We start from the raw sequence: 27,206 nt of genomic DNA, 5'->3' as shown, positions 1-27,206 counted from the left end.
TTGAAAACTGTCATCCACAACCAAATCTACATTGAGATACAACAAATGAGATATATGCAGAATAAATAATTAAGACATTTAAAGCTCTGCAGCAGTTTAGCCCACTTTTATCTCGCAGGCTGTGAAGCTTTGTGGACCATTCTGTGCCACCGTGTTAGTTCTAAGTAATTCTAGAAAGTACAACATTCATTAAACACTTCTTCAGTTGTTTAATGTTACATATGTGCAACAAGTTACAATATCCTGCAGACACAAGTTATATGCAGAGAATATGAAGGTACTGCAGTGTAATTCTCTCGTATCTCCACAGAAAGTACTTGCAAAATCAGATCTGACACATAACATTTCACTAAACTTTATTGATGTCAATGAACATGACAAACACTTATGCTGCGTGATGTGAAATGGCTAAACTTCATCTTCAGAGCAGATCCAATGTTGACATTTAAAACATGCCATTATAAACAAAATCAATTTCTATAATAAACCGACCGCAGGAAAATCTGATAACAGGTTATGAGATTTATGCACATTATTAATGACTGGCAACACTTTAAAGTTTAAAACCATTCTGAAAATGAAGTTAGTCTCAAGTTGGAAATCTCAGCCAATAGTGGCTTTTCAGTCCCCAATTGTGTGTCTGGAAGGGAAAGGGGCAAGTCTGTAGTAGTGTAGCTACATACAGTATAATTCAGGCAACGTTTCTTACTTTTGGGCCTATTAAATTTATTAGGAGAATGTGAAAGCTCTTAGCAGCAACCCCCACTGGACGGCTTCACTGGTGTGCTCTGGATGTTTACATTGGACTTTTCAGAACCACCAGATGTAGCTCCAGGACCCATTCGCTTTTTAATCTCAGCAGCCATTGTCATGAAGGCTTGTTCTACATTTGTTGCATTCTTTGCACTGGTTTCCAAAAATGGAATCCCAAGGGAGTCTGCAAATTCCTGTTGACCAATAAGAGGAAATCATTACTCAGAAAGAACAACTGTTGTTTATATAGCAATGCAGCAACTCTCCTGCACCTTACGATGGCACCACAGATAAAATACTAAACCCACAAAGTTTCTTTCTGAACAGAATTGTGATAATGCACATTGTTCAAGATGAAACATGCACAATTACAATAAAACAGATATTCGGATTAGCAATACCAAGAGCTCCAAGTGTGCATAACTATGAAATATTATTTCATATTGAAACTAGCCAGAATTGCTAGGATCCAAGCTAGACAATGGCCCCTTCTATTGGATTACAGCAACACATGGACAAAAGCTGATGTGTTTAATCGAAAGCCATCAAAGTGACCCAGGGGAGATGGTGACAGGACACAGATTAACTGCATCATTAATTCAACTGAAAAATATAATTTGACACAAAGCCACAAAAGGAAATGACAACAGAAAGAGACAGACTTTAAGGAGCTTTTAAAATGAGAGAGATGCTGAGGTCCTCAGTGAAAGCAAATGAACACATGACCAAAATAATGCAAACTGTTGTAATCAGAAATATGTAGGCCAGAACTGGACTGCAGATAGATCTGGGGGCTTTTGTAAAGCAGGAAGAGGATTTTGAAATTGAGACAGTGACAGGCACCGGGGAAACATTGCACTGCAGAAAACACAGGAGTGATGGGGGAATAGGATTTGGTTAGCAGAGGTCAAGTTTATAGGATTAAAGTCTGGGCCACTCAGAGACCAATGTTTAAAAACTACACAAATGAAATTTGTGCATGAACACCACTGCTGATAATCAAATATTTGAACTGCAGAAATGCTCAACAATTACACTGCTTCTACTTCATATAGATACCAGCACAGATCTCAAAGAAAATAATTGTGCAGGAAAGTTCAAATTAAGCAGCATCTTAAAAGATCATAATTAAGCCTCAGTGCTTAAAGAAGCCTACATCATACATTATAGCTAATACTGGTGGGCAGATAGCCCACAGGTAGCAGACAAACGCAATGAGTAATGACTTGCTGGAAATCTGGCATCATGACCATACAGCTGGCATATAACAGGATGAAAGCCAGGAATGGATCACCATGGTTTATCTCGACTCCAAAAATATCATCTAATATACACCTCAAGTAGGTCAATTTTAAAAATCTAAAATTGAACTGGCTCCCACTTGAATTTTATGCAAGACTTACACTTCAAGTCATAGAGTCATAGAGATGTACAGCACGGAAACAGACCCTTCGGTCCAACCTGTCCATGCCAACCAGATATCCCAACCCAATCTAGTCCCACCTGCCAGCACCCGGCCCATATCCCTCCAAACCCTTCCTATTCACATACCCATCCAAATGCCTCTTAAATGTTGTAATTGTACCAGCCTCCACCACTTCCTCTGGCATCTCATTCCATACACGTACCACCCTCTGCGTGAAAAAGTTGCCCCTTAGGTCTCTTATATCTTTCCCCTCTCACCCTAAGCCTATGCCCTCTAGTTCTGGACTCCCCTTCCCCAGGGGAAAAGACTTTGTCTATTTACCCCATCTATACTCATGATTTTATAAACCTCTACAAGGTCACCCCTCAGTCTCCAACGCTCCAGGGAAAACAGCCCCAGCCTGTTCAGCCTCTCCCTATAGCTCAAATCCTCCAACCCTGGCAACATCCTTGTAAATCTTTTCTGAACCCTTTCAAGTTTCACAACATCTTTCCGATAGGAAGGAGACCAGAATTGCACGCAATATGCCAACAGTGGCCTAACCAATGTCCTGTACAGCCGCAACATGACCTCCCAACTCCTGTACTCAATACTCTGACCAATAAAGGAAAGCATACCAAACGCCTTCTTCACTATCCTATCTACCTGCGACTCCACTTTCAAGGAGCTATGAACCTGCACCCCAAGGTCTCTTTGTTCAGCAACACTCCCTAAGACCTTACCATTAAGTGTATAAGTCCTGCTAAGATTTGCTTTCCCAAAATGCAGCACCTCGCATTTATGAATTAAACTCCATCTGCTATTTCTCAGCTCATTGGCCCATCTGGTCCAGATCCTGTTGTACTCTGAGGTAACCCTCTTCGCTGTCCACTACACAATTTTGGTGTCTTCTGCAAACTTACTAACTGCACCTCTTAAGATCTCTATTCAAATGTAACAGTGGAAACCATTATCAGTGCAATAATTTTAAGAGATAAAAACTAAACTTGACTCTTTAAAAAAAGTTTAAGTATTTAAAGGTTAGCCTGTTTCTTGCTATTGTCTAGTACTGCCAATATATTTGCAGAAATGAATTCAAATACTTCCCTCACTACTAACTTTTCAGGAAAATGCAATGAAATGCTGGCCTTAAGTTCAAGAACATCAGACTGACTTTTCACAACATACCTTTGCTGTTGTATAGTCCACTACTTTCTTTGTTGTCAGGTCACATTTGTTCCCTACCAATAACTTGTTAACATTTTCACTGGCATAACGATCTATCTCCTGAAGCCACTGCTTTACATTGTTGAAGGACTCCTGGAGGAAAGAAACAAAAATAGTTTGAAAAGGTAGCCGTCTCTTCCTCATCGTCCCAAAGGTACATTCAGGAGCAGGTTCACAAACCCTGACCAGAGATTCCATCCTGAAAGAGAATGTCGATGGAGGTTTACTTCCACTGGTCGCACTTTTTGATTCGCAACCCAAATCTCATTTAAAGAAAAGCCAAAAAGACCAAAAATGCTCAGATCAAAAGGTAAAAGATCTAATGGAGTTGTCTCTTTTCACAAAGAGACACATCTGGTGCAAAGAATTACCCAAAACCAAACCACATCTACTTTAAGATATGACTGTTCAGCTAATGTGTTGTTTTAGAAGAGGGGAATGTTTGGTTAGCAGAGCAGTTTTTTGAAGGGTTGAAAAATGTGATGCTGAAAAAACACAGCAGGCCAGGCAGCATCTGAGGAGCAGGAGAATCGATGTTTCGGGCATAAGCCCTTCTTCAGGAATGAGACTGGTGTGCCAAGCGGGCTGAGATAAAGGGTGGGGGGGGGGGGGCGCTGGGAATACGATAGGTGGAAGGTGGTGAGGGTGAGGGTGATAGGCCGGAGAGGTGGGGGCGGAGAGGTCGGGAAGAAGATTGCAGGTCAAGAGTGCGGTGCTGAGTCCGGGGGTTGGGACTGAGATAAGGTGGGGGAGGGGAAATGAGAAAGCTAGAGAAATCTACATTCATCCCTTGTGGTTGGAGGGTTCCTAGGCGGAAGATGAGGCACTCTTCCTCCGGGGTGTCGTGGGGTCAGGGTCTGGCGATGGAGGAGGCCAAGCACCTGCATGTCCTCGGCAGAGTGGGAAGGGGAGTTAAAGTGTTCAGCCACGAGGCAGTTGGGTTGGTTGGTGCGGGTGTCCCAGAGGTATTCCCTGAAACGTTCCGCAAGTAGGCGGCCTGTCTCCCCAATGTAGCGGAGACCACATCGGGTGCAGCGGATACAGTAAATGATGTGTGTGGAGGTGCAGGTGAATTTGCGACGGATATGGAAGGATCCATTGGGCCTTGGAGGGAGGTGAGGGGGGAGGTGTGGGCGCAAGTTTTGCACTTCTTGCGGTTGCAGGGGAAGGTGCTGGGAGTGGAGGTTGGGTCGGTGGAGGGTGTGGACCTGACGAGGGAGTCGCGAAGGGATTGGTCTCTCCGGAATGCTGATTGGGGTGGGGAGGGAAATATATCCCTGGTGGTGGGGTCATTTTGAAGGTGGCAGAAATGACGGAGGATGATGCGATGTATCTGGAGGGTAGTGGAGTGGAAGGTGAGGACCAGTGGGGTTCTGTCCTGGTGGCGATTGGAGGGGTGGGGTTCAAGGGCGGAGGAGCAGGAAGTGGAGGAGATGCGGTGGAGAGCATCGTCAACCACGTCTGAGGGGAAATTGCGGTCTTTGAAGAAGGAGGCCATTTGGGTTTTCGGTAGTGGAATTGGTCCTCCTGGGAGCAGATGCTCGGAGGCAAAGGAATTGGGAATATGGGATGGTGTTTTTACAGGGTGGGAGGAGGTGTAGTCTAGGTAGCTGTGGGAGTTGGTCAGCTTGTAGTAAATGTCTGTGTTGAGTCGGTCGCCCAAGATAGAAATGGAGAGGTCTAGGAAGGGGAGGGAGGAGTCTGAGACGGTCCAGGTAAATTTGAGGTCGGGGTGGAAGGTGTTAGTAAAGTGGATGAACTGTTCAACCTCCTCGTGGGAGCACGAGGTAGCGCCAATACAATCATCAATGTAGCGGAGGAAAAGGTGGGGGGTGGTGCCAGTGTAGCTGCGGAAGACGGACTGTTCCACATATCCGACAAAGAGGCAGGCATAGCTGGGGCCCATGACTACTCCTTTGGTTTGGAGGAAGTGGGAGGATTGGAAGAAGTTGTTAAAAGTGAGGACCAGTTCAGTCAGTTGAAGGAGGGTGTCAGTGGAAGGGTACTGGTTGGGTCGGCGGGAGAGGAAGAGGCGGAGGGCTTGGAGGCCTTCGTGATGGGGGATGGAGGTGTATAGGGACTGGATGTCCATGGTGAAGATAAGGCGTTGGGGGCCAGGGAAACGAAAATCATGGAGGAGGTGGAGGACATGGGTGGTGTTCCGAACGTAGGTGGGGACATCTTGGACTAAGGGGGACAGGACAGTCTCGAGGTATGCAGAGATGAGCTCGGTGGGGCAGGAGCAGGCTGAGACAATGGGTTGGCCGGGGCAGTTGGGTTTGTGGATTTTGGGCAGGAGGTAGAAACGGGCGGTGCGGGGTTGTGGGACGATGAAGTTGGAGGCAGTGGATGGGAGATCTCCTGAGGTGATGAGGTTATCCATCCACAGCCTCTAACCTCATAGTCCCACAACCTCCACCGCCCGTTTCTACCTCCTGCCCAAAATCCACAAAACTTGCGCCCACACCTCCCCCCTCACCTCCCTCCAAGGCTCCAATGGATCCATTGCAAATTCACCTGCACCTTCACACACATCATTTACTGTATCCGCTGCACCCGATGTGGTCTCCTCTACATTGGGGAGACAGGCCACCTACTTGCGGAACGTTTCAGGGAACACCTCTGGGACACCCGCACCAACCAACCCAAACGCCATGTGGCTGAACACTTTAACTCCCCCTCCCACTCCGCCAAGGACATGGAGGTCCTTGGCCTCCTCCATCGCCGGAACCTGAGCATACGACGCCTGGAGGAAGAGCGCCTCATCTTCCGCCTAGGAACCCTCCAACCACAAGGGATGAATGTAGATTTCTCCAGTTTTCTCATTTCACCTCCCCCCACCTTATCTCAGTCCCAAACCCCGGATTCAGATCCGCCCTCTTTGACCTGCAATCTTCTTCCCGACATCTCCACCCCCACCCCCTCTCCGGCCTATCACCCTCACCCTCTTCCACCATATTCCTAGCATCTCCCCCCCCTCCCCCCTAGGCACACCAGCCTCATTCCTGATGAAGGGATTATGCCCAAAACGTCGATTCTCCTGCTCCTCGGATGCTGCCTGGCCTTTGTTTCTCTAGCACCACATTTTTCTAACTCTGGTACTCCAGCATCTGCAGTCCTCACTTTCTCCCAGTTTTTTGAAGGACCTGTTTCATTCAGCAAACCAGACAGACTTAGTTTAGTGCATCAACTGTGTCCTTGAATGTCAATTGAGATGTTATTCTCAAAACCTGAAGTGGGATTTAAATTTACATTTTGGTTCAAGTGGTACATGCATCAGTGATCAGGCCAAGGTGTAGAAATCAAACAGGAAGAAGTTTTATCCATTGAAATCTCTTGCTCCAGAAAGATTCAGACGAACTGCAATGACTCCACTGGTGTTGAGTGAGACCTGTTCACTATACACAGATTAGAATCAAGATATGATCATCCACATTTGTCCACCTTGTCTATTTATCCACTGAAGTCAACAGGGAGTGTTACAACATTTAACCACTGGCCGACATCATTTTCATGAACAGTTTTGGTTTTAATGATGTAACTGTATCTGCCTAATATGCTTTCACGTTTTCCAGTGTGTTTATCAGTTCTACATTTGTATGATTGAAATGACCAAAAGTTAATTATATTCAACACTTATATTAGCGCATTTCATGGGTCAATTTCATTCACTTAATATGCACATATTTTTGTTTTGATTGTAATTGCAAGATCCCCAGTCTATGTTGTACAATATTCAGCTCTTTAACTCACCCAGGAAAAGAAAACCTATGCCCAAAGGTACTAAAATAGACTGACTGGTACTTTATAAAGAATGCAAAGAAGCTTAAATCAGACAATTAAAATGAAGCAGGGGAGTGGTGGGACTGAAGACAACAGATACAATCCTCTGTCTCTATCTACCTAGACAACCTTTTGCATAAGAGCTGTACAGCACAGGAACAGACCCTTCAGTCCAACTCATCCATGCTGACCAGATAGCTTAAATTAATCTAGTGTCATTTCTCTAGCATTTGGTCCATAACACTAAACCCTCCCTATTCATATACGATGCCTTTTTAAGTGTTGTAATTGTACCAGCCTCCACGACTTCCTCTGGCAACTCATTCCATACACACTGTGAAAAAGTTGCCCCTTAGATCCTTTTTATATCTTCCCCCTCTCACCCTAAACTGATGCCCTCTAGTTCTGGTCTCTCCATTCTGGAGAAAAGACTTGTCTATTTATCTTAGTCATGCCTCTCATGATTTTATAAACTTCAATAAGGTCACTCCTCAGCCTCTGAAGCTCTAGGGAAAATAGCCTCAGCCTTCCCCGATAGCACAAACTCTCCAACCCTGGCAACATCCTTGTATATCTTTTCGGAACCCTTTCAAGTTTCAGAACATCCTTCCTATAGCAGGAAGACCAGAATTCATGCAATATTCTAAAATGGCCGTACCAATATCCAATATAGCTGCAATATAACCTCCGAACCCCTGTACTCAATGCTCTGACCAATAACGGAAAGCATACCAAACGCCTTCTTCACTATCCTATCTACATGCAACTCTACTTTCGAGGAGCTATGAACCTGCACTCCAAGGTCTCTTTGTTCAGCAACACTCCCTAGGACCTCACCATTAAGTCCTGCTAAAATTTGCCTTTCCAAAATGCAGCACCTCACATTTATCTAAATTAAACTCCACCTGCCACTCGTCAGCTCACTGGCTCATCAGATCAAGGTCCTGTTGTAAGGAGGTAACCATGCTTGACGTCAAGAGCTCATTTTCATGAGCAGATTGAGTTTTAATGATATAACTACATCTGACCAACATGCTTTCACTGTGTAGTTTTACCGTACCTGGTCTGTAACATCATATACGACTATGATGCCATGTGCTCCTCTGTAATAACTGGACGTGATTGTTCGAAACCTTTCCTGACCAGCTGTGTCCCACTGGAAGCAAGAGAAACAGAAATTCCTTTTCAGTCAGAGTTGAAATCATCGCAGCTAATAGGTCAGAATCTTAAACAATAATTATTCTGAAGTGGATGCCAGCTATTATTGCCCGTGCACGTTGTGTTTAAAAAGAAACTCACTTGTGGGATGTGGGTCTCACAGACCAGGCAAGCTTTTATTGCCCATCCCCAGATGCCCTTGAGGTGGTGGTGGCAAGGTGCCTTCATGAACCGCCACAGTCCATGTACCTTTAGAGAGGGAATTCCCAGAATTTCAACCCAGGAACACTGAAAGGATAGCCATATGTTTCCAAGTCAGTTTGGCAAGTAGCTTGAAGATGGTGGTGGTCCTATGTATCTGCTGCCCCTGTCCTTCTCAATGGAAGTGGTTGTGAGTTGGAAGGTGCTGTCTGAGAATCTTTGGTGAATTTCTGCAGTGCATCTTATAGATAATACACACTGTTGCTGCTTCTGAGCATTGGTGGTGGAGGGAGTGGATGTTTGCGGATGTTGTGCCAATCGAGTAGGCTGTTTTATCCTGGATGGGTGCTGTGGGAGAGCAGTATCCACCAGGCAAGTGGGGAGTATTCCATCACACTGCTGATTTGACGATGGTTGACAGGCTTTGGGGAGTCAGGTGAGAGTTACTAGCTGCAGTATTTCTAGCCTATGACATGCTCCTGCATCCCCTGCATTTACACGGCTGGGTCCAGTCTGGTCACTGGTAACCCCCGGAATGTTGAGAGTCAGGGAGATCAGTGATGGTGATGCCATTGATTGTCAAGGGGCAGTACATAGATGTTCCTTATGGAAGCTAATCACTGGCAGGCATCTGTGGCACAAATACTACTCCCCCACTTGCCAGTCCAAGCCTGGATTTTATTCAGGCTTTGCAGCATTTGGACATGGACTGTTTCAGCATCTTAGGAGTGTGATGATGCTGAGCATGGTGCAATTATCAGCAGATATTTCCACTTCTGACCTGATGGAGGGGAGGCCATTGATGAAGCAGCTGATGATGACTGGGTCTGGGACACTATCCTGAGGGATGCATGCAGAGGTGTCTCGGAGCTGAGATAATTGACCTCCAACAACCACAACCATTTTCCTATGTGCCAGGTACAATTACAACCAGTGCAGAATATGACTCCCTACCACTCAGATCCCCATCCCCACCAGATTTGCTGGGGTTCCATCAAAAGTGGTCTTGATATCAAGGGCTATCACTCTCACCTCTGGAGTTCAACTCTTTAGTCCATGTTTGAACCAAGGCTGTAATGAGGTCAGGAGTTGAGGGGTCCTGGCGGAACTCAAACTGGGTGTCACTGAGCAGGTTATTGCTGAGCAGGTGCTATTCGACAGCACTACTGATGCCACATTCCATCACTTTACTGATGCGGTGTAGACTGATGGGGTGGTAATTTACTGGATTTGATTTGTTCTGCTTTGTGTGGGACTTGCTTGGGAAACTTCCCACATTGTTCAGCAGATACCAGTACTGCAGGAATTGATAGGAAATGATAGGATTTGAATGGATGTCCCCAAAACATTAGCCAGGGGATCTGGATTGCTATTTTAGTCTCAATACTACTATGCTATCACCTCCTGTAACACTAAAACATGAGTCAGTTTTCCAAATTTGTTTTGTGTTTTCATTTAAAAATCATGAAATAGCACATTAGAAATATTTTACCTGGATTCTAGCAATTTCATTATTTAAATTCTGCAGCATTTAGAGATACTTACAATTTGAAGTTTGATAGTCTTGCCGTCTAACTCTATAGTTCTGATTTTGAAGTCCACACCGATTGTACTGATATAACTTTCTGTGTACGTATCATCCTGGAAATTAACAGAATATTCAAGCTTGATATTGTGAAGTACAGTGTGACCAGAATGAAACCACCACCTTGCTGTCGATTAACAATCAATCTGAATTGTTCTCAGTGTTATGGTTTCGTGGCTTCACCCATCTGGACTGTAATATCTATTCAAACCCAGAACTGGGTTGCATTTTGGAAACATGTTAAGAAATTATGAAGTACCTCTCTGCAAAGATAGGACCTAAAAGTGCACTCAGTGTTAATAATGGTTACAGCTGTTTTAAAAATGCTGTTTACCTTCAAAAGGAATAGACTGCCATATTTTTTGAGGAAGTAACAAAGACGATTGATGAGGACAGAGCGGTAGATGTGATCTATATGGACTTCAGTAAGGCGTTTCACAAGGTTCCCCATGGGACACTGGTTAGCAAGGTTAGATCTCACGGAATACAGGGAGAACTAGCTATTTGGATACAGAACTGGCTCAAAGGTAGAAGACAGAAGGTGGTGGTGGAGGGTTGTTTTTCAGACTGGAGGCCTGTGACCAGTGGAGTGCCACAAGGATTGGTGCTGGGTCCATTACTTTTTTTGCCATTTACATAAATGATTTGGATGCGAGCATAAGAGGTACAGTTAGTAAGTTTGCAGATGACACCAAAATTGGAGGTGTAGTGGACAGCAAAGAGGGTGACCTCAGATTACAACAGGATCTGGACCAGATGGACCAGAAGTGGCAGATGGAGTTTAATTCAGATAAATGCAAGGTGCTGCATTTTGGGAAAGCAAATCTTAGCAGGACTTATACACTTAATGGTAAGGTCCTGGAGGGTGTTGCTGAACAAAGAGACCTTGGAGTGCAGGTTCATAGCTCCTTGAAAGTGGAGTTGCAGGTAGATAGGATAGTGAAGGCGGCGTTTGGTATGCTCTCCTTTATTGGTCAGAGTATTGAGTGCAGGAGTTGGGAAGTCATGTTGCGGCTGTACGGGACATTGGTTAGGCCACTGTTGGACTATTGTGTGGAATTCTGGTCTTCCTATCAGAAAGATGTTGTGAAACTTGAAAGAGTTCAGAAAAGATTTACAAGGATGTTGCCAGGGTTGGAGGATTTGAGCTACAGGGAGAGGCTGAACAGGCTGGGGCTGTTTTCCCTGGAGCGTCAGAGGCTGAGGGGTGACCTTACAGAGGTTTACAAAATTATGAGGGGCATGGATAGGGTAAATAGGCAAAGTCTTTTCCCTGAGGTCAGGGAGTCCAGAACTAGAGGGCATAGAGACCTGCAGGGCAATGTTTTCACAGAGGGTGGTACGTGTATGGAATGAGCTGCCAGAGGAAGTGGTGGAGGCTGGTACAACTGCAACATTTTAGAGGAAGTTGGATGAATAGGAAGAGTTTGGAGGGATAAGGGCCGGGTGCTGGCAGGTGGGACTCGATTGGGTTGGGACATCTGGTCGGCATGGACGGGTTGGACCGAGGGGTTTGTTTCCATGCTGTACATCTCTATGATTATTTGTTTTCAATTCTGATAATACTACTGTCTGCAGTTTGCATTCACGAACTAAATAGATCCTCATGAGCAGAAATGTAATCAGTTAGTGCGTGGGACTGAAGGTCCCTCCCAGATTATAATAATCAGTACAACACATGCCAAAGAAAGCAATCAAAGCATCTTTTACTTATGGTGAAAAGACACATGCAACAATGAGTTTCTGACTACCACTTAGTGGAAGCACCTATAAAATTATGCCAGAAAATGAACAGAAGCACTTTTGCTGTTATATTGCTCCCGGTAGTTTTCAGTTTTCTGAGTAGTTAGCACCAGCCCCAAAGTTTAACAAGCTTACAACCAGCCATGCATTCTGAGCATGAGGAACATTGTGTTGATCAAGGATCATGTTAAGGAAAAATAGCTACAGATATTAACTTGCAAGCTGCTGCTTTTTGAAACAGCTGTATGCAACAGGACAACTTCGGTTTTGACTGCTCAAACTTATGAAAATAGCCCTGCATTAACACCCTCGTCTTGGGTGGTGAGTAAAGACTGGAAGCAGTTTCTTAAAAGTACTATCAATTGCTTTCATAGTACTAGGAGTGAGACAATTCAGGACAGCATTTTTACAGCAAAAGAGTTTCCTGAAACAGTGCTCCCAGCTGCAACAGGAACAATGCACAATGTTTTAGAAGAAGGCTGATTCAATTTCAAACTGACAAACGCAGTTTCAGCCTGCCCTCAGCCAACCCAGTTGGAAGGAGGGACATAAACATCACAAAATGCAAATGCTGGGTGTGGCACATTTGCTTCTTCATCTTGCGACAGCTTGGTTAATTTAGCTCTCAACAAGGCGAGTAGAGTGGTGTGAAAGGTCAGCAGGAGCACTCTTCCATTGTAACTCTACAAGAACATCATGGATCAGACTAAGGACTGTAAAAAAAAAATCATGTCTCTCTACCTTTCTGCATTGGCTGGTTTGTATGTTAGGACTTGTAGGACATTTTGTTCCTTTTTAATACTGTTGAACACAACGGTTTTCATATTTCCAATTGAGGCATTTTAATTGGATTCAGGACACTACATTCTGTAATTAATGTCCATCCATGCATAACATGTCAACTTACATCCTAGTCCTGAGTTACCATAGAAATTCCTCAACTTTCCCCATCCCAAACTCCATGTGTATCAGTTGCCTTGCTGTTTAAGGCACACAAGTGGAGCACAATCTGAACAAACAGGAATGTTTCCAGTTTAGCCACCAATTTAGTTTTTCTGCTCAGATTACAGTTTTTATGCAAGATCACCAATTGGCAAAGATTTTAATTGGTGGGGAAAGAAGGGGAACAGTTTACATTTCCTCCTATTTTGCCCACTTCCTAACCATTCCACCCTTAAAAAGCTAAGTTGCAAATACGAACATTTCTGAAAACAATTAGATAAATCACCATGAACCAAAAGTCACATGCTTAACACTTTCAAATTTTCAGCGAGGTCAGGATCCCAAGTGAGGACATGAGCCGAAATTTCAGAGGTACAAAGCTCTGAGACAGCAATGGGCACGATGGAACTCTGACCAAGTTGTAACAGCCAGGTCTCCCTTCTGACATAGCTCTGCTCTCAACACCCCACTGAGGGCTTGCAAATGTTTACAAGCCTCAAAGGGTTCATAGTCAGGGAACACTTGGGAAGCATTGCATTGGATACTTTGCCCTGGAACACAGTTAAGAAATTACAAACCTGTAATTTACTACCTTTATCTGTGAGTTTCCAATGTAGGGTGTCACAGTGCATTATCAACATGCTCGCCCTCCTTTACAAACTATCCCAAGCAGACAGAAAAGAATAAATCTTATTTGGCCCAACTTTTACCAGCCACAAGAATTAATGCAACTCAAAATTAGTTGCAAAGTTTTCTGTTATGAGAAGTAAATTAAATATTTTGGAAACTGTGCTGAGATAGCACAAAGGAGTGAAAGAATAAAGTTAGCAGACATGAAGTCCAATTGGATTTCGACATATTCAATTTACACACAGATTCCCTGTTTGTGAAACTTAAGGCAAACAACAGGCAACAATGAAAGTTTTCAATCCAAACAAAACAAACTAGAAACCTCATCATTCATCTGTAAACAGTGTGCAGTGTTATACAGCTACAACCCTTGGAGGAATAACAAGGCAAAAGAAACATTTCAGAGATTTAATTCTGCTTGATACAAAAAGGTGGGACAGTTACTATCATATCCCAAATTTTTGTCCATGGGAGAAGGTAGGAAAATAGTGAGCTCAGACCATGACTCCAAGGCAAGCTGCAATATACGCAAGAAATAGGACAATGTTAAAAATCACACAACACCAGGCTATAGTCCAAAAGGTTTATTTGGAAACACTAGGTTTCAGAGCGTCGCTCCTTCATCAGGTGGTTGTGGAGTATATGACAGTAATACACAATTTATAGCAAACGTTTAGCGTCATACAGTGATATACTGAACAAACCTGAATTGTTAAGTCTTAAGTTATTTTGAAAAAGTGACTTAAAAGTAGTTCTTGGATTTACATATTAATGAACCGAAACCTGCATTCTAAAAGGTGAAAGACTTAACAATCCAGATTTGTTCAATAAATCACTAACTATTCACATTGCCTCTTTTGCAGATGATGTTTCCTTTATGAGTAGGAACAGTTTCTCTTTCTCAACTCTAGACAGCCCACTCAGTTTTGAAAACCTCCATCAAGAAAGGTTTGTTACCTGCCCCCTCTGTACTCCCCATTTACAGCTAGAAAAATGGCTCAGAAATCATTGAGGGTGGCCATTGCAGTAAGTGTGGCCCAAATAATTCCCCTCTCATCCACTAACTAGCAAACAGGGCAAAAAACTAGCAGCTGTGTCCTGCCTTTTACTTTGTTCACCATGCCCAACTTCTAAACCCCTTCCACCTTCCCTCCTCCCCTCCAAACAAAAAAACATCCTGAGAACAGCAAATGTCAGAGTCCAAAACCCAAAGCAGAGCGACATGACCAAGGTAATCAAGGCAGTAATCAGGGCAAGTTAAATTATAGCACTACACCCATCATTTATGCTACCTTCCACCACATAGGAAGGGTTCCATAAGCAAGGGAGACATGACTATCGGGATCAATACATTTCAAAGAGGTTCCATTGAAATTCATCCATCCACTGTCTCCATTTTCATAGTTGACAAAATGTTTAATCTCTTTTGCAGATAGTCAATTAAAACTGAAACGCAAATGTATACTTGTAAACTATAAACATGCCCCTCAAGATTCATTCACAATTAGACACCAGCATGAACAGTGCATGAAAGGAGTGTTTCATTTTGGAAGATTGATGAAATTACAGTGAAGAGCATCAAGATAGCCAGGTTTCACCACTACCAAACTATCTTGGCTTTGAGTTACACCTAGTAGCAAACATGTCCCACATCACATACTTCATACATGACCCCTGCCATATTTGCAGAGGATTTGAAATCCACACCTTTGCAATGGTTTCCTTTCCAAGCAGCAACAGTTTGCCCAGTCAGTTTTGAAACCCTCAATGAAGGAAGGCTTGTTCCCTGCCCTCAACCATACTCCCCATTGACTGCCACATTAGTAAGAAACCAATTCATTTTACTTTTGCAATTACACCAGATTCTCATCACCTTAGTTATTTTACTGCACAATGTTACTAAACCACTAAGTAATCTAATCTAAAAACCAAATGTAACAGGTACAAACATCAGCACAGGATAACAAGAGCCCAGCTTCGGCTGCCTCGGTTTGCCTCTCAGTTTTGAGGATTTTTTTGGGGTGGAGGAAACGAGCAAGGCCATAAAATATCGGCACAGAATTAAGCCATTCAGCCCATCAGATCAACTATGCCATTTGATCATGGCTGGAATGTTTCTCAACCCCATTCTCCTACCTTCGCCCCATAACCCTTGAACCCCTTACTAATCAAGAACTTCTCTCTTTCAATGGCCAGGCCTATAAAAGCCCTCTGCATCAATGAGCTTCACAGATTCACCACCCTAGTCTCTGCTACCAGTGGAAGCATACTCTTCATGTCCACTCAATCAAGTATTCTGTACATTTCTATCTAATCTCCCCCTCAATCCTTTACATCCATTAAATACGGATCCAGAGTCCTCAAATGCTTTTCATATGACAAGCCCTTCATTCCTGGGATCATACTTGTAAATCTCCTCTGAAACCCCTCCAATGACAGCACATCCTTCCTTAGATACAGGGTCCAAAAAGGCTCTCAATATTCCAAGCATGGTCTGACCACAGCATCTGCAGCCTCAGCAGTACATTTCTACTCCTGAATTCTAGTCCTCTTGAAGCGAATGCTGACTTGGCATTTGCCTTGCCAACTGAACCAGCATGTTAACTTTAAGAGATAGTTCTGAACCAGGACTCTCAGGTTACTTGTGCTTCAGACTTCCAAAGCCTTTCCCCATTGAGTAAATAGCCTATACTTTTCTTCCTATCAGAGTGCATAAACTCTCACTTTCCCACATTGTATTCCATCTATCACTTGTCTGTCCACTTTCCATGCTTATTGAAGTCCTTTTGCAGACTCCACTGCTTCCACAACACTCCCTCCATCTTTGTGACAACTGCAAGATTAGCAGCAATGCCCTCAGTTCCTTCATCCAAGTTGTTAACATATAACCAGAATAGCTGTGGGTCCCAACACTAGCCCATGATATTCCACTAGTCACCATCTTGAAAAAGCCTCCTTTAGCCCCACTCTGCCTTTTGCCAGTCAGCCAATCCTCTGTCCATGCGAGTACCTTGCCTCGAACACCATGAGTTCTTACTGAGCAACCTCCTGTGCTGCACCATATCAAAGGCCTTCTGAAATTCCGAGTAGATCACATTAATTTGCTCTCCTTTATCTAACTTGCTCATTACCTTTTCAAAGAATTCTAACAGATCTGTTCGGCATGACCTCCCTTGACAAAGCCACCTGTTTTCCCTGGAGAGTCGGGGGCTGAGGGGTGACCTATAGAGGTTTATGAAATCACGAGGGGCATGGATAAGATAAACAAAGTCTCTTCCTTGGGATGGAGCAGACCAGAACTAAAGGGCATAGGTTTAGGGTAAAGGGAGAAAGATATAAAAAATAGGGGCGGCTTTTTCACAAAGAGGATGGTACGTTTATGGATTGAGGGGCCGAAGGAATGGTGGAAGCTGGTACAATTGCAACATTTAAAAGGCATCTGGATGGGTTTATGAATAGGAAGGGTTTGGAGGAAAATGAGCTGGGTGCTGGCAAGTGGAACTAGATTGGGTTGGGATATCTGGTTGGCATAGACAAGTTGGACCGAAGGGTCTGTTTCCATGCTGTACATCTCTATGATTCAGCCCTATTTTACCATGCACTTCCAAGTACTCTGCAGTCTCATTTTAAAGTGGGTTTTAAAATCTTACCAAAAACTGACGTCAGACTAATCAGCTTATAGTTTCCTGTCATCCCTAGTGTCTTAAACAGGGATGTTACATTAGCAATTTTCCAGTTTTCTGGGACTCTCCCTGACTCCAGTGATTGCTGAAAGATCAATCTTCTCAGTTATCTCTTTCAGAATTACGGGGTGCAGTCCATCTGATCCAGGTGATTTATCCACCTCCAGACTTTTCAGCTTCCCTAGCACCTTCTCCTTAGTGATGGCAATTATTCTCATTTCTGCCCCGACTCTCGAAATTCCAGTACACTGCTGGTGTCTTGCACTCTGCCATTTCTTTGCTCCCCATTACTACTATCCAGCCTTATTCGCCAGCAGACCAATATCTAAAAAGACCGCTGTAATAGCTAGCTTTCTCTTACACTTCAGTGTCTCCCTTATTGCTATTTTAAAGCTATTTGCTGGCTTTTAAAAGGGTTTCCAGAAATATTCACATTATATGTTTTGTTTTCATGCTGAAAAATGTGTTGCTGGAAAAGCGCAGCAGGTCAGGCAACATCCAAGGAGGAGAATCGACGTTTTGGGCATAAGCCCTTCTTCTTATGCCCGCAACATCGATTCTCCTGTTCCTTGGATGCTGCCTGACCCGCTGCGCTTTTCCAGCACCACATTTTTCAGCTCTGATCTCCAGCATCTGCAGTCCACCCTTTCTCCAGGTTTGTTTTTATGCAGTCTGACTTGCCTTATTAGCCACGGTTTTCTCATTCTTCCCTGTCTGTTTCTTCTTCCTTGGGACGAAATTTTGCTGTGCCTCTCAAATTATCCCATAAACTCCTGCTATTGCCACTTCATGATTTTCCAACTAGGCTTCTCTTCCAATTAACTCAGACTAGCTCCTCCCTCAAATCTGTGTAGTTACCTTTACTCAATTGTAATATTGTTAGATCTGATTCCAGCTTCTCCTGCTCCAACTGAAGGGTGAATTCTTTCATATTATGGTCACTGCTCCCTAAGGATTCCTTCAGCTCAAGTCTACCTTTTTATACAGTGCCTGGCCCAGCATCTCTATTTCATTTAATTAGTACTTAATTTGACTTTTAAAGATTTCATACTAGTCATTTAGTTGTAAGCCTGTAAATATTTCCCTTATTTACGTTCAATCTGAAAGTAACTAATAATAGTCAGTCAAATTAATAGCTATCACCAACGAGTGAGCGTAGTTCTCCTGGGATGTCACAATTTTTGTGCTGAGCCTCTGATCCTGAGCTTCTATTTATCCTGTTAAAAACCCTTATAAGCTATGAGGCAAAAAAAAAGCATACAAAAAGCACCTCTTCCCCTCTGCTCCAAATTCCCAGTGCTTCCAATTTCTCTGAACTATATACTCTGGCTGTGTCTCACTCTGGATGCAATCTCTCCTTTACTGTACAAAGCTTACTGATCTCAGGGAGATAAACAGTACAAGAAAGGAGACAACTGTCTTCTAGCAGATGACCAATCTTGAAACCCAAGAACTTCAAACCATTAACAGTTCAGAATACTCACTTCAGATACAACTCAAATTGGAAAGACTAATAAGGGAGCTTGTGGGTTTTCACTTTATTCTATTAGCAGCAAAGTGACTACCAATCCTGCCTCACAGCATCAGGTACCTAGGCTTGATTCCACCCCGGAGTGACTTTCTCTCCAGGTTTGTGCGGTTTGTTCTTACTGCCCAAAGATGTGCAGATTGGGTGGACGGGCCATGGGAAATGCAGGGTTAGGGTGAGTCAGATGCTTGGGTAGGGTTGGTGTAGACTCAACAGGCTGAATGACATATTCTACGATATCAAATGTATAATTGTGGGTGTGGCATGGACCAGTCACTTCCTGTACTGTTTCTCTGTTACCGTGATAACTATTTAGAATGAACCCATACCTGGGAGAGGTAAATGTGTATTAAAATGTATTACCAGGGTACCTTTGTGAAGTGAACCGTTAGATGTAAACAGTATATGCAACAAAAGGCCAGTCATAAAGCTGGTATAAAACACTGACAGCAAATTACCAAAAAATGAATGCTATACTTACTGCAAATCTAAGAAGGAGACAAGATTTTCCAACACCGGAGTCTCCAATCAGCAGCAGCTTGAATAAATAGTCACTGAAATAGATAAAAGAGAAAAGTTTGCCAAAGATTACACCAGGGACTTGATATTCTTTAACAATGTATTATGGCTAAAAGAGTCATTTGCAGAGTGTCATCTTTCATAATTGTACCTGCATAAAAATAGAACTCTCTCACCCAAATACAATTATGCATTTGCTGCCTTACTTCTCAATTATTATTCATGCCACACCTGAGCATCTTACAATAATGGGATTCAATGACTTAGCTTCACTGAAGAGTGCCCTGGATACTTTGTCAGATAGCCACACCCAACAGCATCTCAACTCGATTTGATATCCTTCCCAGTGTCACTGTGCACATGGGGGAAGTAAAGAGGACCAATACCTTCAATGTAGAATATCATCCTAACAACAGATACACAACTGTTTATCCAATACATCAAGATCATAGAAGGCCCAAATGCTTCACATGAGCCGTAATGAACATTATAAAATACATGCTGACATAGAAGTCAGGTCCAGAGCTTTAAAGGAGCATTTTAAAGAAGGAAAGTGAAGTAGAGAGAGAAAGAGGCTTCCACTTGAAGTCAAACTAAGTGAACATTGATCCAAAGGTGATATCAGGAGAGATGAACTCAGTACTTAACTGAAAAGTTAAAATTTCTACGAGCTACACCTTATCATGCCCTCATACACCTCTCTAGCATTGGTAAGCAGAGTGTTACTGATGAAATTGTTCATTCAATGAAATATTTCAACTAATTAACATGCTTAAAGATTGCAGAAATTTGAACCCACATTTTATCTCAAACACCCTCCAAGTCTGGGACTCTGTATCAAAACTACATTCCTGAGTTCCAAGATGGACTGCGGTTGGTGGAAAACAGATGATTCTAATGGAGGGTTGTGGTGGAACCATTCATAAATAATCAATTTTTCCTGCCTAGTATCCGACCCATGGTAATTTTATGACCTTTTTCTTGTTTACATCGTTAACACGTGTCTCTCAGGTTTCTTCCATGCCCTTTGAACAAGGACAACTTCTGGAAGAAAACCCAACATTAAATTAGTAATGTACTCAAAACTGAGAACCAGACCTGCTTTCTATATGTAGAGTAATCGAGATGTACAGCATGGAAACAGACCCTTCGGTCCAACCCGTCCATGCCGACCAGATATCCCAACCCAATCTAGTCCCACCTGCCAGCACCCGGCCCATATCCTCCAAACCCTTCCTATTCATATACCCATCCAAATGTCTCTTACATGTTGCAATTTTACCAGCCTCTGCCACTTCATTCCATACAAGTACCACCCTCTGTGAGAAAGAGTTGCCCCCAGGCCTGTTTTATATCTTTCCCCCCTCACCCTAAACCTATGCCCTCGAGTTCTGGACTCCCCCCACCCCAGAGAAAAGACTTTGCCTATTTACCCTAACCATGCCCCTTCCTGAAGAAGGGCTTATGCCCAAAACGTCGATTCTCCTGCTCCTCGGATGCTGCCTGGCCTGCTGTGTTTTTCCAGCATCACATTTTTCAACTCTGGTCTAGAATATATACATTATTACATTTGAGCAGCGCACATTTGGCAAAACTCCGCTTTGGTGAGCAGAGTGAAGTACATCGCTGGGCATTGCTGATCCAGGTAAAACTTGGTCTAGGCCATGAGGCTAATAGGTTGTCACAATACATTTGGGAAATGCAGGTGGAGTGCCCTGGTCACCTACATGTATAAACACCATCTCAGGATCAGCAAATGCCACTTTCCCAATTAGTGCTTCCAACATGATTTCCATCAACCAAGAATTCCCTTCTCTGTACTACACTTCTGACCCTTTCTCCTCCATCCAGACTTCCCCTATTCTATCCACCAGCCATTGTAATCCAACAGACTAAAAGCTACAAATTTCCCTCATTACAGCACAATGGCAGCACTGAACGCACCTTCTCCCCACACGCTCCCACCCCCATTTCAATTTCCTTCTATTCTCCCTTGTCCATCCTTCAAACACCATGAGCATTCCTTCACCATCCCACAGATCCTTCCCATGCAACAGAGAAAATGCTATACCTGATCTTTCACCCTCTCCCTTTCCACTGCTCAAGGGCAGACCCAACTCATTTCCAGGTGAAATAACCATTTACTGTTCACAATGTAGAATCCTCTATGCTGGGAAAGGGCAACGATGATTACACCTTCACCTTGTTGAACACATTCACTCAATCCGCATGACCTCAAGTTTCCACCACTCAACACAACCACAGCCGATACTGGGTTTCAACACCATTTTCCTGCCTACTCCCCACAGCGCATGACTCTCAGACACCAAAAATCTATCAATCCCAGCCTTAAAAGCACTCTGATGGAGCATCGCATCTCCCTGGAGCAACAAATTACTAACATTTACTTTGAGGGAAGAGATGTTCCTTATCTCAGTGTTAAAAGACTGGCATCTTATACTTAGACAGTGACCCCTTTGTTCTCAATTCCTCAGAGTGTCTACCCCAAACTCCTTCCCTTCAGAGAATTTTCTTTGCCAGACACTTCGGGGTCGACTGCTTCCAGCACTTGTTTTTGCTGTTTGGTTCGCATCATATCCCACAATGACGTGGATGGAGTTAACTGGAGCAAATTTGGACCTTGCTTCATAGAGAAAGAGCCAGATTAGACTTGTAATAACCCCTGCATTTATTATAGTTTTGCTTTCACAGTTCAGAAATATACTAATTTAAAGAACAATTTGATACATAGACTGAGTTGGCAGGAAAGGAAAAGGTGGAGAAAGTGGTGGAAAACTCAAAACTAGACTTTCAGCAAACATTGACTTGATATCAACTGTTCATTCACCTCAAAAAATACAGACTTGAGTGAAATATAAATTTGCTAAGGCCCTGTCTTCTGATCACAACAGATCACAAATAGCTGTTCAAACCAACTTTCTGCATAGTTCATCCTCTAGAAATCATATCCAAAAACAAAGACAAAACAAAGCTCACATTCTAGGATTTATAAATGATATAACTGAACCCTGTGTACACTCATTTTGGTTGTACATTCTACTTTTAATTCTGCATTGCTCAACTGCTTTACCAACTTCACTAGCTCTGCAAAACCTATGATTCAATTGTGTCATCTACTTAGACTTGAAATCAACCCAGGTTTGTGGTCAAGCCAATAACTTGCTTACATTTGACATTGTTTAAAATGACAGACATGTACATTCAATAACTGCCAACCTTATCTACAAATCCTGAAACTAAGTCACAACACCATTTGCAATCCTCATTTGAACCCTCAGCCAAGCCACTCCAGAATACAAAATACCCCAAATATTCTAAAATGAGCTAACTGAAATATAGTGTATAATACCAACATGGAACAAATTACCCCGATCATCAGGACAAAAAATAATGACTAACTTCAGACAGGCTGTATTCAGTAAACAAATACAAATAAATCTTTGCCAATACTGTCAAAGATATCCAGCCACTGTGCAGGAGTCTCATATTACATCACAGATCCACATGACAATATTAGCCAATGCTCAAGCATTAGCTCAACATATGCCAAATCAGTTTGGATTCTCTCAGGTGACTTGGGAGTGTACTTTGAGGCTTTTAAATATAATCCACGATGTCATATAGTGTTGTGTGGCAAGTAGGTCTTGTGCAAATGCGATACAGTTGCAAGTGGCATAACTGTATGTACTAACCTCTTAAGTGAAATAGCAATTTTGTCAATTACTCATTTTCAGATCAATATAAACGTTTGTTCATTTACAAAATATAGTACAGTATTTTGAAATAGATATTTCAGTTACTGTTCAAAATGGATCAGTTTTAGAAAGTAATTGCTTCAACATGTAAATCCTTCAACTGCTTACTTTTTAAAATAAAAATGATAGTACATGAAAGTAAAACACTGCCAGTTATGTGAACATGCCCACCTTGTGTTTCACTATATTCATTGGAGCATTGGTTATTTAAATGTTATTACTTCAATAAATATTGCACTAATTTATATCATAACTGCATTATTTCATCAGTTAGATTAGCAATATACAATTTGTAATCATAAGTATACACAAATACAAGGAACGATTTCAAATTCAGATCCTGGCAGCATGTATATACCACCTGCCATGAAGCAAGATATTCTGAGGTGACATATAGGGGAGCAATCAGACAATATTGACACTGAGCTGAAAGAAGGAATGTGAGAATGGATGATTAAATGCTTGGTCATAGACGAAGATTTTGAGGACTATGTTAAAGACGGAAAAAGAGAAGTGGGTTTGCAATAGAATTCCAAAGCCTCAAGTGCAAATATCATGACTTTGTGGGGGTGGGGACACTCAAGGTCAAGGTTGGAGGAATGAAGCGTTCCGAGGGTTAGGATTGGTTATAGATAAGGTTGTGAACACAAGGATGAGAATTTTAAGCAAAGCATTTATGCATCTGGAAAAGATAATGAGATAGTAATGGATGAGTGGGATTGCTGCAGATCAGTCAATAGATAGTTCAGGATTGAAACATGAAAATCAAGAGGTCAGCCAGGAAAGTACAGAAATTATTGAGTCTGGAAACAAAAATGGACAAGGGTTTCTGTAGCAGATGCACTGAGCCAGAGTGGAGATTGGCATAGTGATGCAAAAAGGTTGCAGCAAAACCATCAAAAGGTTTAATAGCACAAACGTGTGCTTTGTTCAGCTGGCAGCACTTCAATCAAAATATTACTACACAAGGTTAGAGCTTGAAGCCCCCCACGACAGAATTTACATATCATCAAGACTAAACAGCTCACTTCATGCACTGATAGTTGCTGAGTTGTTACAAGAACCACAGATAAAACCAGCCTCAAATCCAAATACATCTTGACTGATTGTTGTTAGCTGAAGCATTATGTTTTGTGTAATTTACACTGAAATGTTATTACATAAATATAGGATATTTGCAAACCTCAACATTTAGGCTGTCATTCTTTCACAATGAACTGAAGCATACCAACTGAAAGGCCTTAGCTCAAGTTATACGTAGACTGCTTAAAAGTGCTTAAACAACTTAGAAATCGTTTCCTAACTGGTTCCTTTCAAGGAGCTGATCTGTCATCCTCTGTGAAGGAGTCATTATATGCAAGACCAGACATGAAGCACTGCGATTTCAGGCCAATCAAAAACAAAGCCTGGGATGAACCAGTCTCTCTCATTTGTCACTGGCTTGCAATTTGTATATAGTGACCCTATGGCCAACAAGGTTATTACATTCAAATTGACTGACATTTTGTATGTTCACTAGTTTTGAATTATTAAACTATTATAAAGCATTACATGACTCTTCAGCTGCACAAAGAGAAGTGACATTCCAGAGCGCTTATGCTGAGTGTTCATTAGTTCACAAGGTCCACGTGACAGACACCTGACATCCTGGGCGGATCACATTAGAATAGGTCAGGAAAGTATGCCAAAAACCCTTTACCAACAGCACAGTTCTTCCAAAAGATATTCTATTAACTGTAAAGATCAACATCTAGGAGTGTCCAGGATTGAGGAAAAAAACACCGTGCAAAATCAGGCCTGAAAAGAATTGAAACAGGACAAAACAGCTAACAGGACTGTGGGAACAGCAGATTCTCCACTTCAGAATTGGACGGGGGTGGGTGGAAAAGAGGCCATTCAGCATAGCATGAGGTGGCCTGACAGGAACAGGACAAGGCAATTCACAATGCTGGTACAAGGGAGAGGGTAACAGGATGCCATCAGTTAGTTTGCATTGCCATTCAAATAGACCACGACTGATCTATAACAATTCAAATAGGACAGCTTCAGCCAATAGCCCTTAGACTAAAAAAAATGGGTAATGGTGGAGAGGGTATGGGTGGAGGACGGTTTATGGATAAGAAAGACAGTGTGTGGTGGGGGAGAGAAGCAGGGAATGAAGGGAAAATGGGAATACAGTGAGAGGGCGGTGGGGTGGGAGGAGATGGGGAACGGTGGAGGGTGGGGGGGGAGATGGGGAAGGGGGGGTCGGGGGAGATGGGGGGGAGATGGGGAAGGGGGGGTCGGGGGAGATGGGGGGGTCGGGGGGAGGTGGGGGGGGTCGGGGGGAGACGGGGAGGGGGGGGGGAGGGGGGGGTGGGGGGGGAGACGGGGGAGGGGGGGGTGGGGGGGGAGACGGGGGAGGGGGGGGGAGACGGGGTCGGGGGGGTCGGGGCGATGGGGGAGGGGGGGGTCGGGGGAGATGGGGGAGGGGGGGGGTCGGGGGCGATGGGGGGGTCGGGGGCGATGGGGGAGGGGGGGTCGGGGGCGATGGGGGAGGGGGGGGTCGGGGGCGATGGGGGAGGGGGGGGTCGGGGGCGATGGGGGAGGGGGGGGTCGGGGGCGATGGGTGAGGGGGGGGTCGGGGGAGGGGGGGGTCGGGGGCGATGGGGAGGGGGGGGTCGGGGGCGATGGGGGAGGGGGGGGGTCGGGGGCGATGGGGGAGGGGGGGGGTCGGGGGCGATGGGGGAGGGGGGGTCGGGGGCGATGGGGGAGGGGGGGTCGGGGGCGATGGGGGAGGGGGGGTCGGGGGCGATGGGGGAGGGGGGGTCGGGGGCGATGGGGGAGGGGGGGGTCGGGGCGATGGGGTCGGGGCGATGGGGGAGTCGGGGGAGATGGGGGAGGGGGGGTCGGGGGCGATGGGGGAGGGGGGGTCGGGGGCGATGGGGGAGGGGGGGTCGGGGGAGATGGGGGAGGGGGGGTCGGGGGAGATGGGGGAGGGGGGGTCGGGGGCGATGGGGGAGGGGGGGTCGGGGGCGATGGGGGAGGGGGGGTCGGGGGCGATGGGGGAGGGGGGGTCGGGGGCGATGGGGGAGGGGGGGTCGGGGGCGATGGGGGGTCGGGGGCGATGGGGGATCGGGGGCGATGGGGGAGGGGGGAGGGGGGGTCGGGGGCGATGGGGGAGGGGGGGTCGGGGGCGATGGGGGAGGGGGGGTCGGGGTCGGGGGAGATGGGGGAGGGGGGGTCGGGGGAGATGGGGTCGGGGGAGATGGGGTCGGGGGAGATGGGGTCGGGGGAGATGGGGTCGGGGGAGATGGGGTCGGGGGAGATGGGGTCGGGGGAGATGGGGTCGGGGGAGATGGGGTCGGGGGAGATGGGGTCGGGGGAGATGGGGTCGGGGGAGATGGGGTCGGGGGAGATGGGGTCGGGGGAGATGGGGTCGGGGGAGATGGGGTCGGGGGAGATGGGGTCGGGGGAGATGGGGTCGGGGGAGATGGGGTCGGGGGAGATGGGGTCGGGGGTGATGGGGTCGGGGGTGATGGGGTCGGGGGTGATGGGGTCGGGGGAGATGGGGTCGGGGGAGATGGGGGAGATGGGGGAGGGGGGGGGTCGGGGGAGATGGGGGTCGGGGGAGATGGGGAAGGGGGGGGTTGGGGAAGAGGGGGGTCGGGGTCGGGGGAGATGGGGAAGGGGGGGGTCGGGGGAGATGCGGAAGGGGGGGGGGGTCGGGGGAGATGGGTGTAAGTGGGAGGATCTATGCGGGGAGCTGAAGGGAAGAGGCGGAGACAGCTCAGTGTCACCCTGCCCCCGCCCTATCCTCCGGTTGCGGGTGGGGGGGTGTACAGGGGTCTCCCTGAGGCCGCGCTCCGGTGTTGAGGCGCTCCCTCCCCCCGGTGACTCTCACCGCCCGCGGGGATGGGGGTGGGGGGGGCGCCCTTCCTTCCTGGCGGTCGGCCCTCCCTCCCTCCCTCCTGGCGGAGCTGTAGCGGAAGGCGGCTCCGCTGCACTGCAGCCACTAGGCCCCGGGGAGACGGTGGCCGTCCACCGACAGAGAGAAGCGACACTTACTACTCGGGATTCATGGTTGACATCTCACTGTGGCACCCCGCTCGGCTACAACTGCTTTATTTCTCTCTCTCTCTCTCGCTATTACTCTGTCTCTAATTCTCTTTCTGTCGGCTCCAAGTTCCGATTTGCCTTTGCCTTCCCCCGGCGGTATCTCTGTGTCTCCTTGCTGTGGTGACGGAGGGGAGCGGCCCTCTTCTCCCTCCGGATCGGTCCTCACTCACTGCCC

General features: G+C 45.2%; 1 protein-coding gene across 1 annotated transcript; it reads right to left on the bottom strand.

Annotated features, from left to right (window-relative positions):
- Nucleotides 1–194: 194 nt before the first annotated feature.
- LOC122553129 (ras-related protein ORAB-1) lies at nucleotides 195–27,206 on the bottom strand. Its single transcript, XM_043696690.2, has 6 exons — nucleotides 26,981–27,206; nucleotides 19,120–19,192; nucleotides 10,073–10,168; nucleotides 8,229–8,324; nucleotides 3,347–3,478; nucleotides 195–947 (listed from the first exon to the last, which is right to left on the bottom strand). Exons 1-6 carry the CDS (start codon nucleotides 27,001–27,003, stop codon nucleotides 750–752), a joined length of 618 nt encoding a protein of 205 aa, XP_043552625.1. The 5' UTR covers nucleotides 27,004–27,206; the 3' UTR covers nucleotides 195–749.

Source organism: Chiloscyllium plagiosum, unplaced genomic scaffold (genome assembly GCF_037043375.1).
Source record: "Chiloscyllium plagiosum isolate Xiang-an unplaced genomic scaffold, Cpla_swu_hap1 HiC_scaffold_10, whole genome shotgun sequence".
Taxonomy (NCBI): Eukaryota; Metazoa; Chordata; class Chondrichthyes; order Orectolobiformes; family Hemiscylliidae; genus Chiloscyllium; species Chiloscyllium plagiosum.
This window is presented reverse-complemented; position numbering and strand designations above follow the sequence as displayed.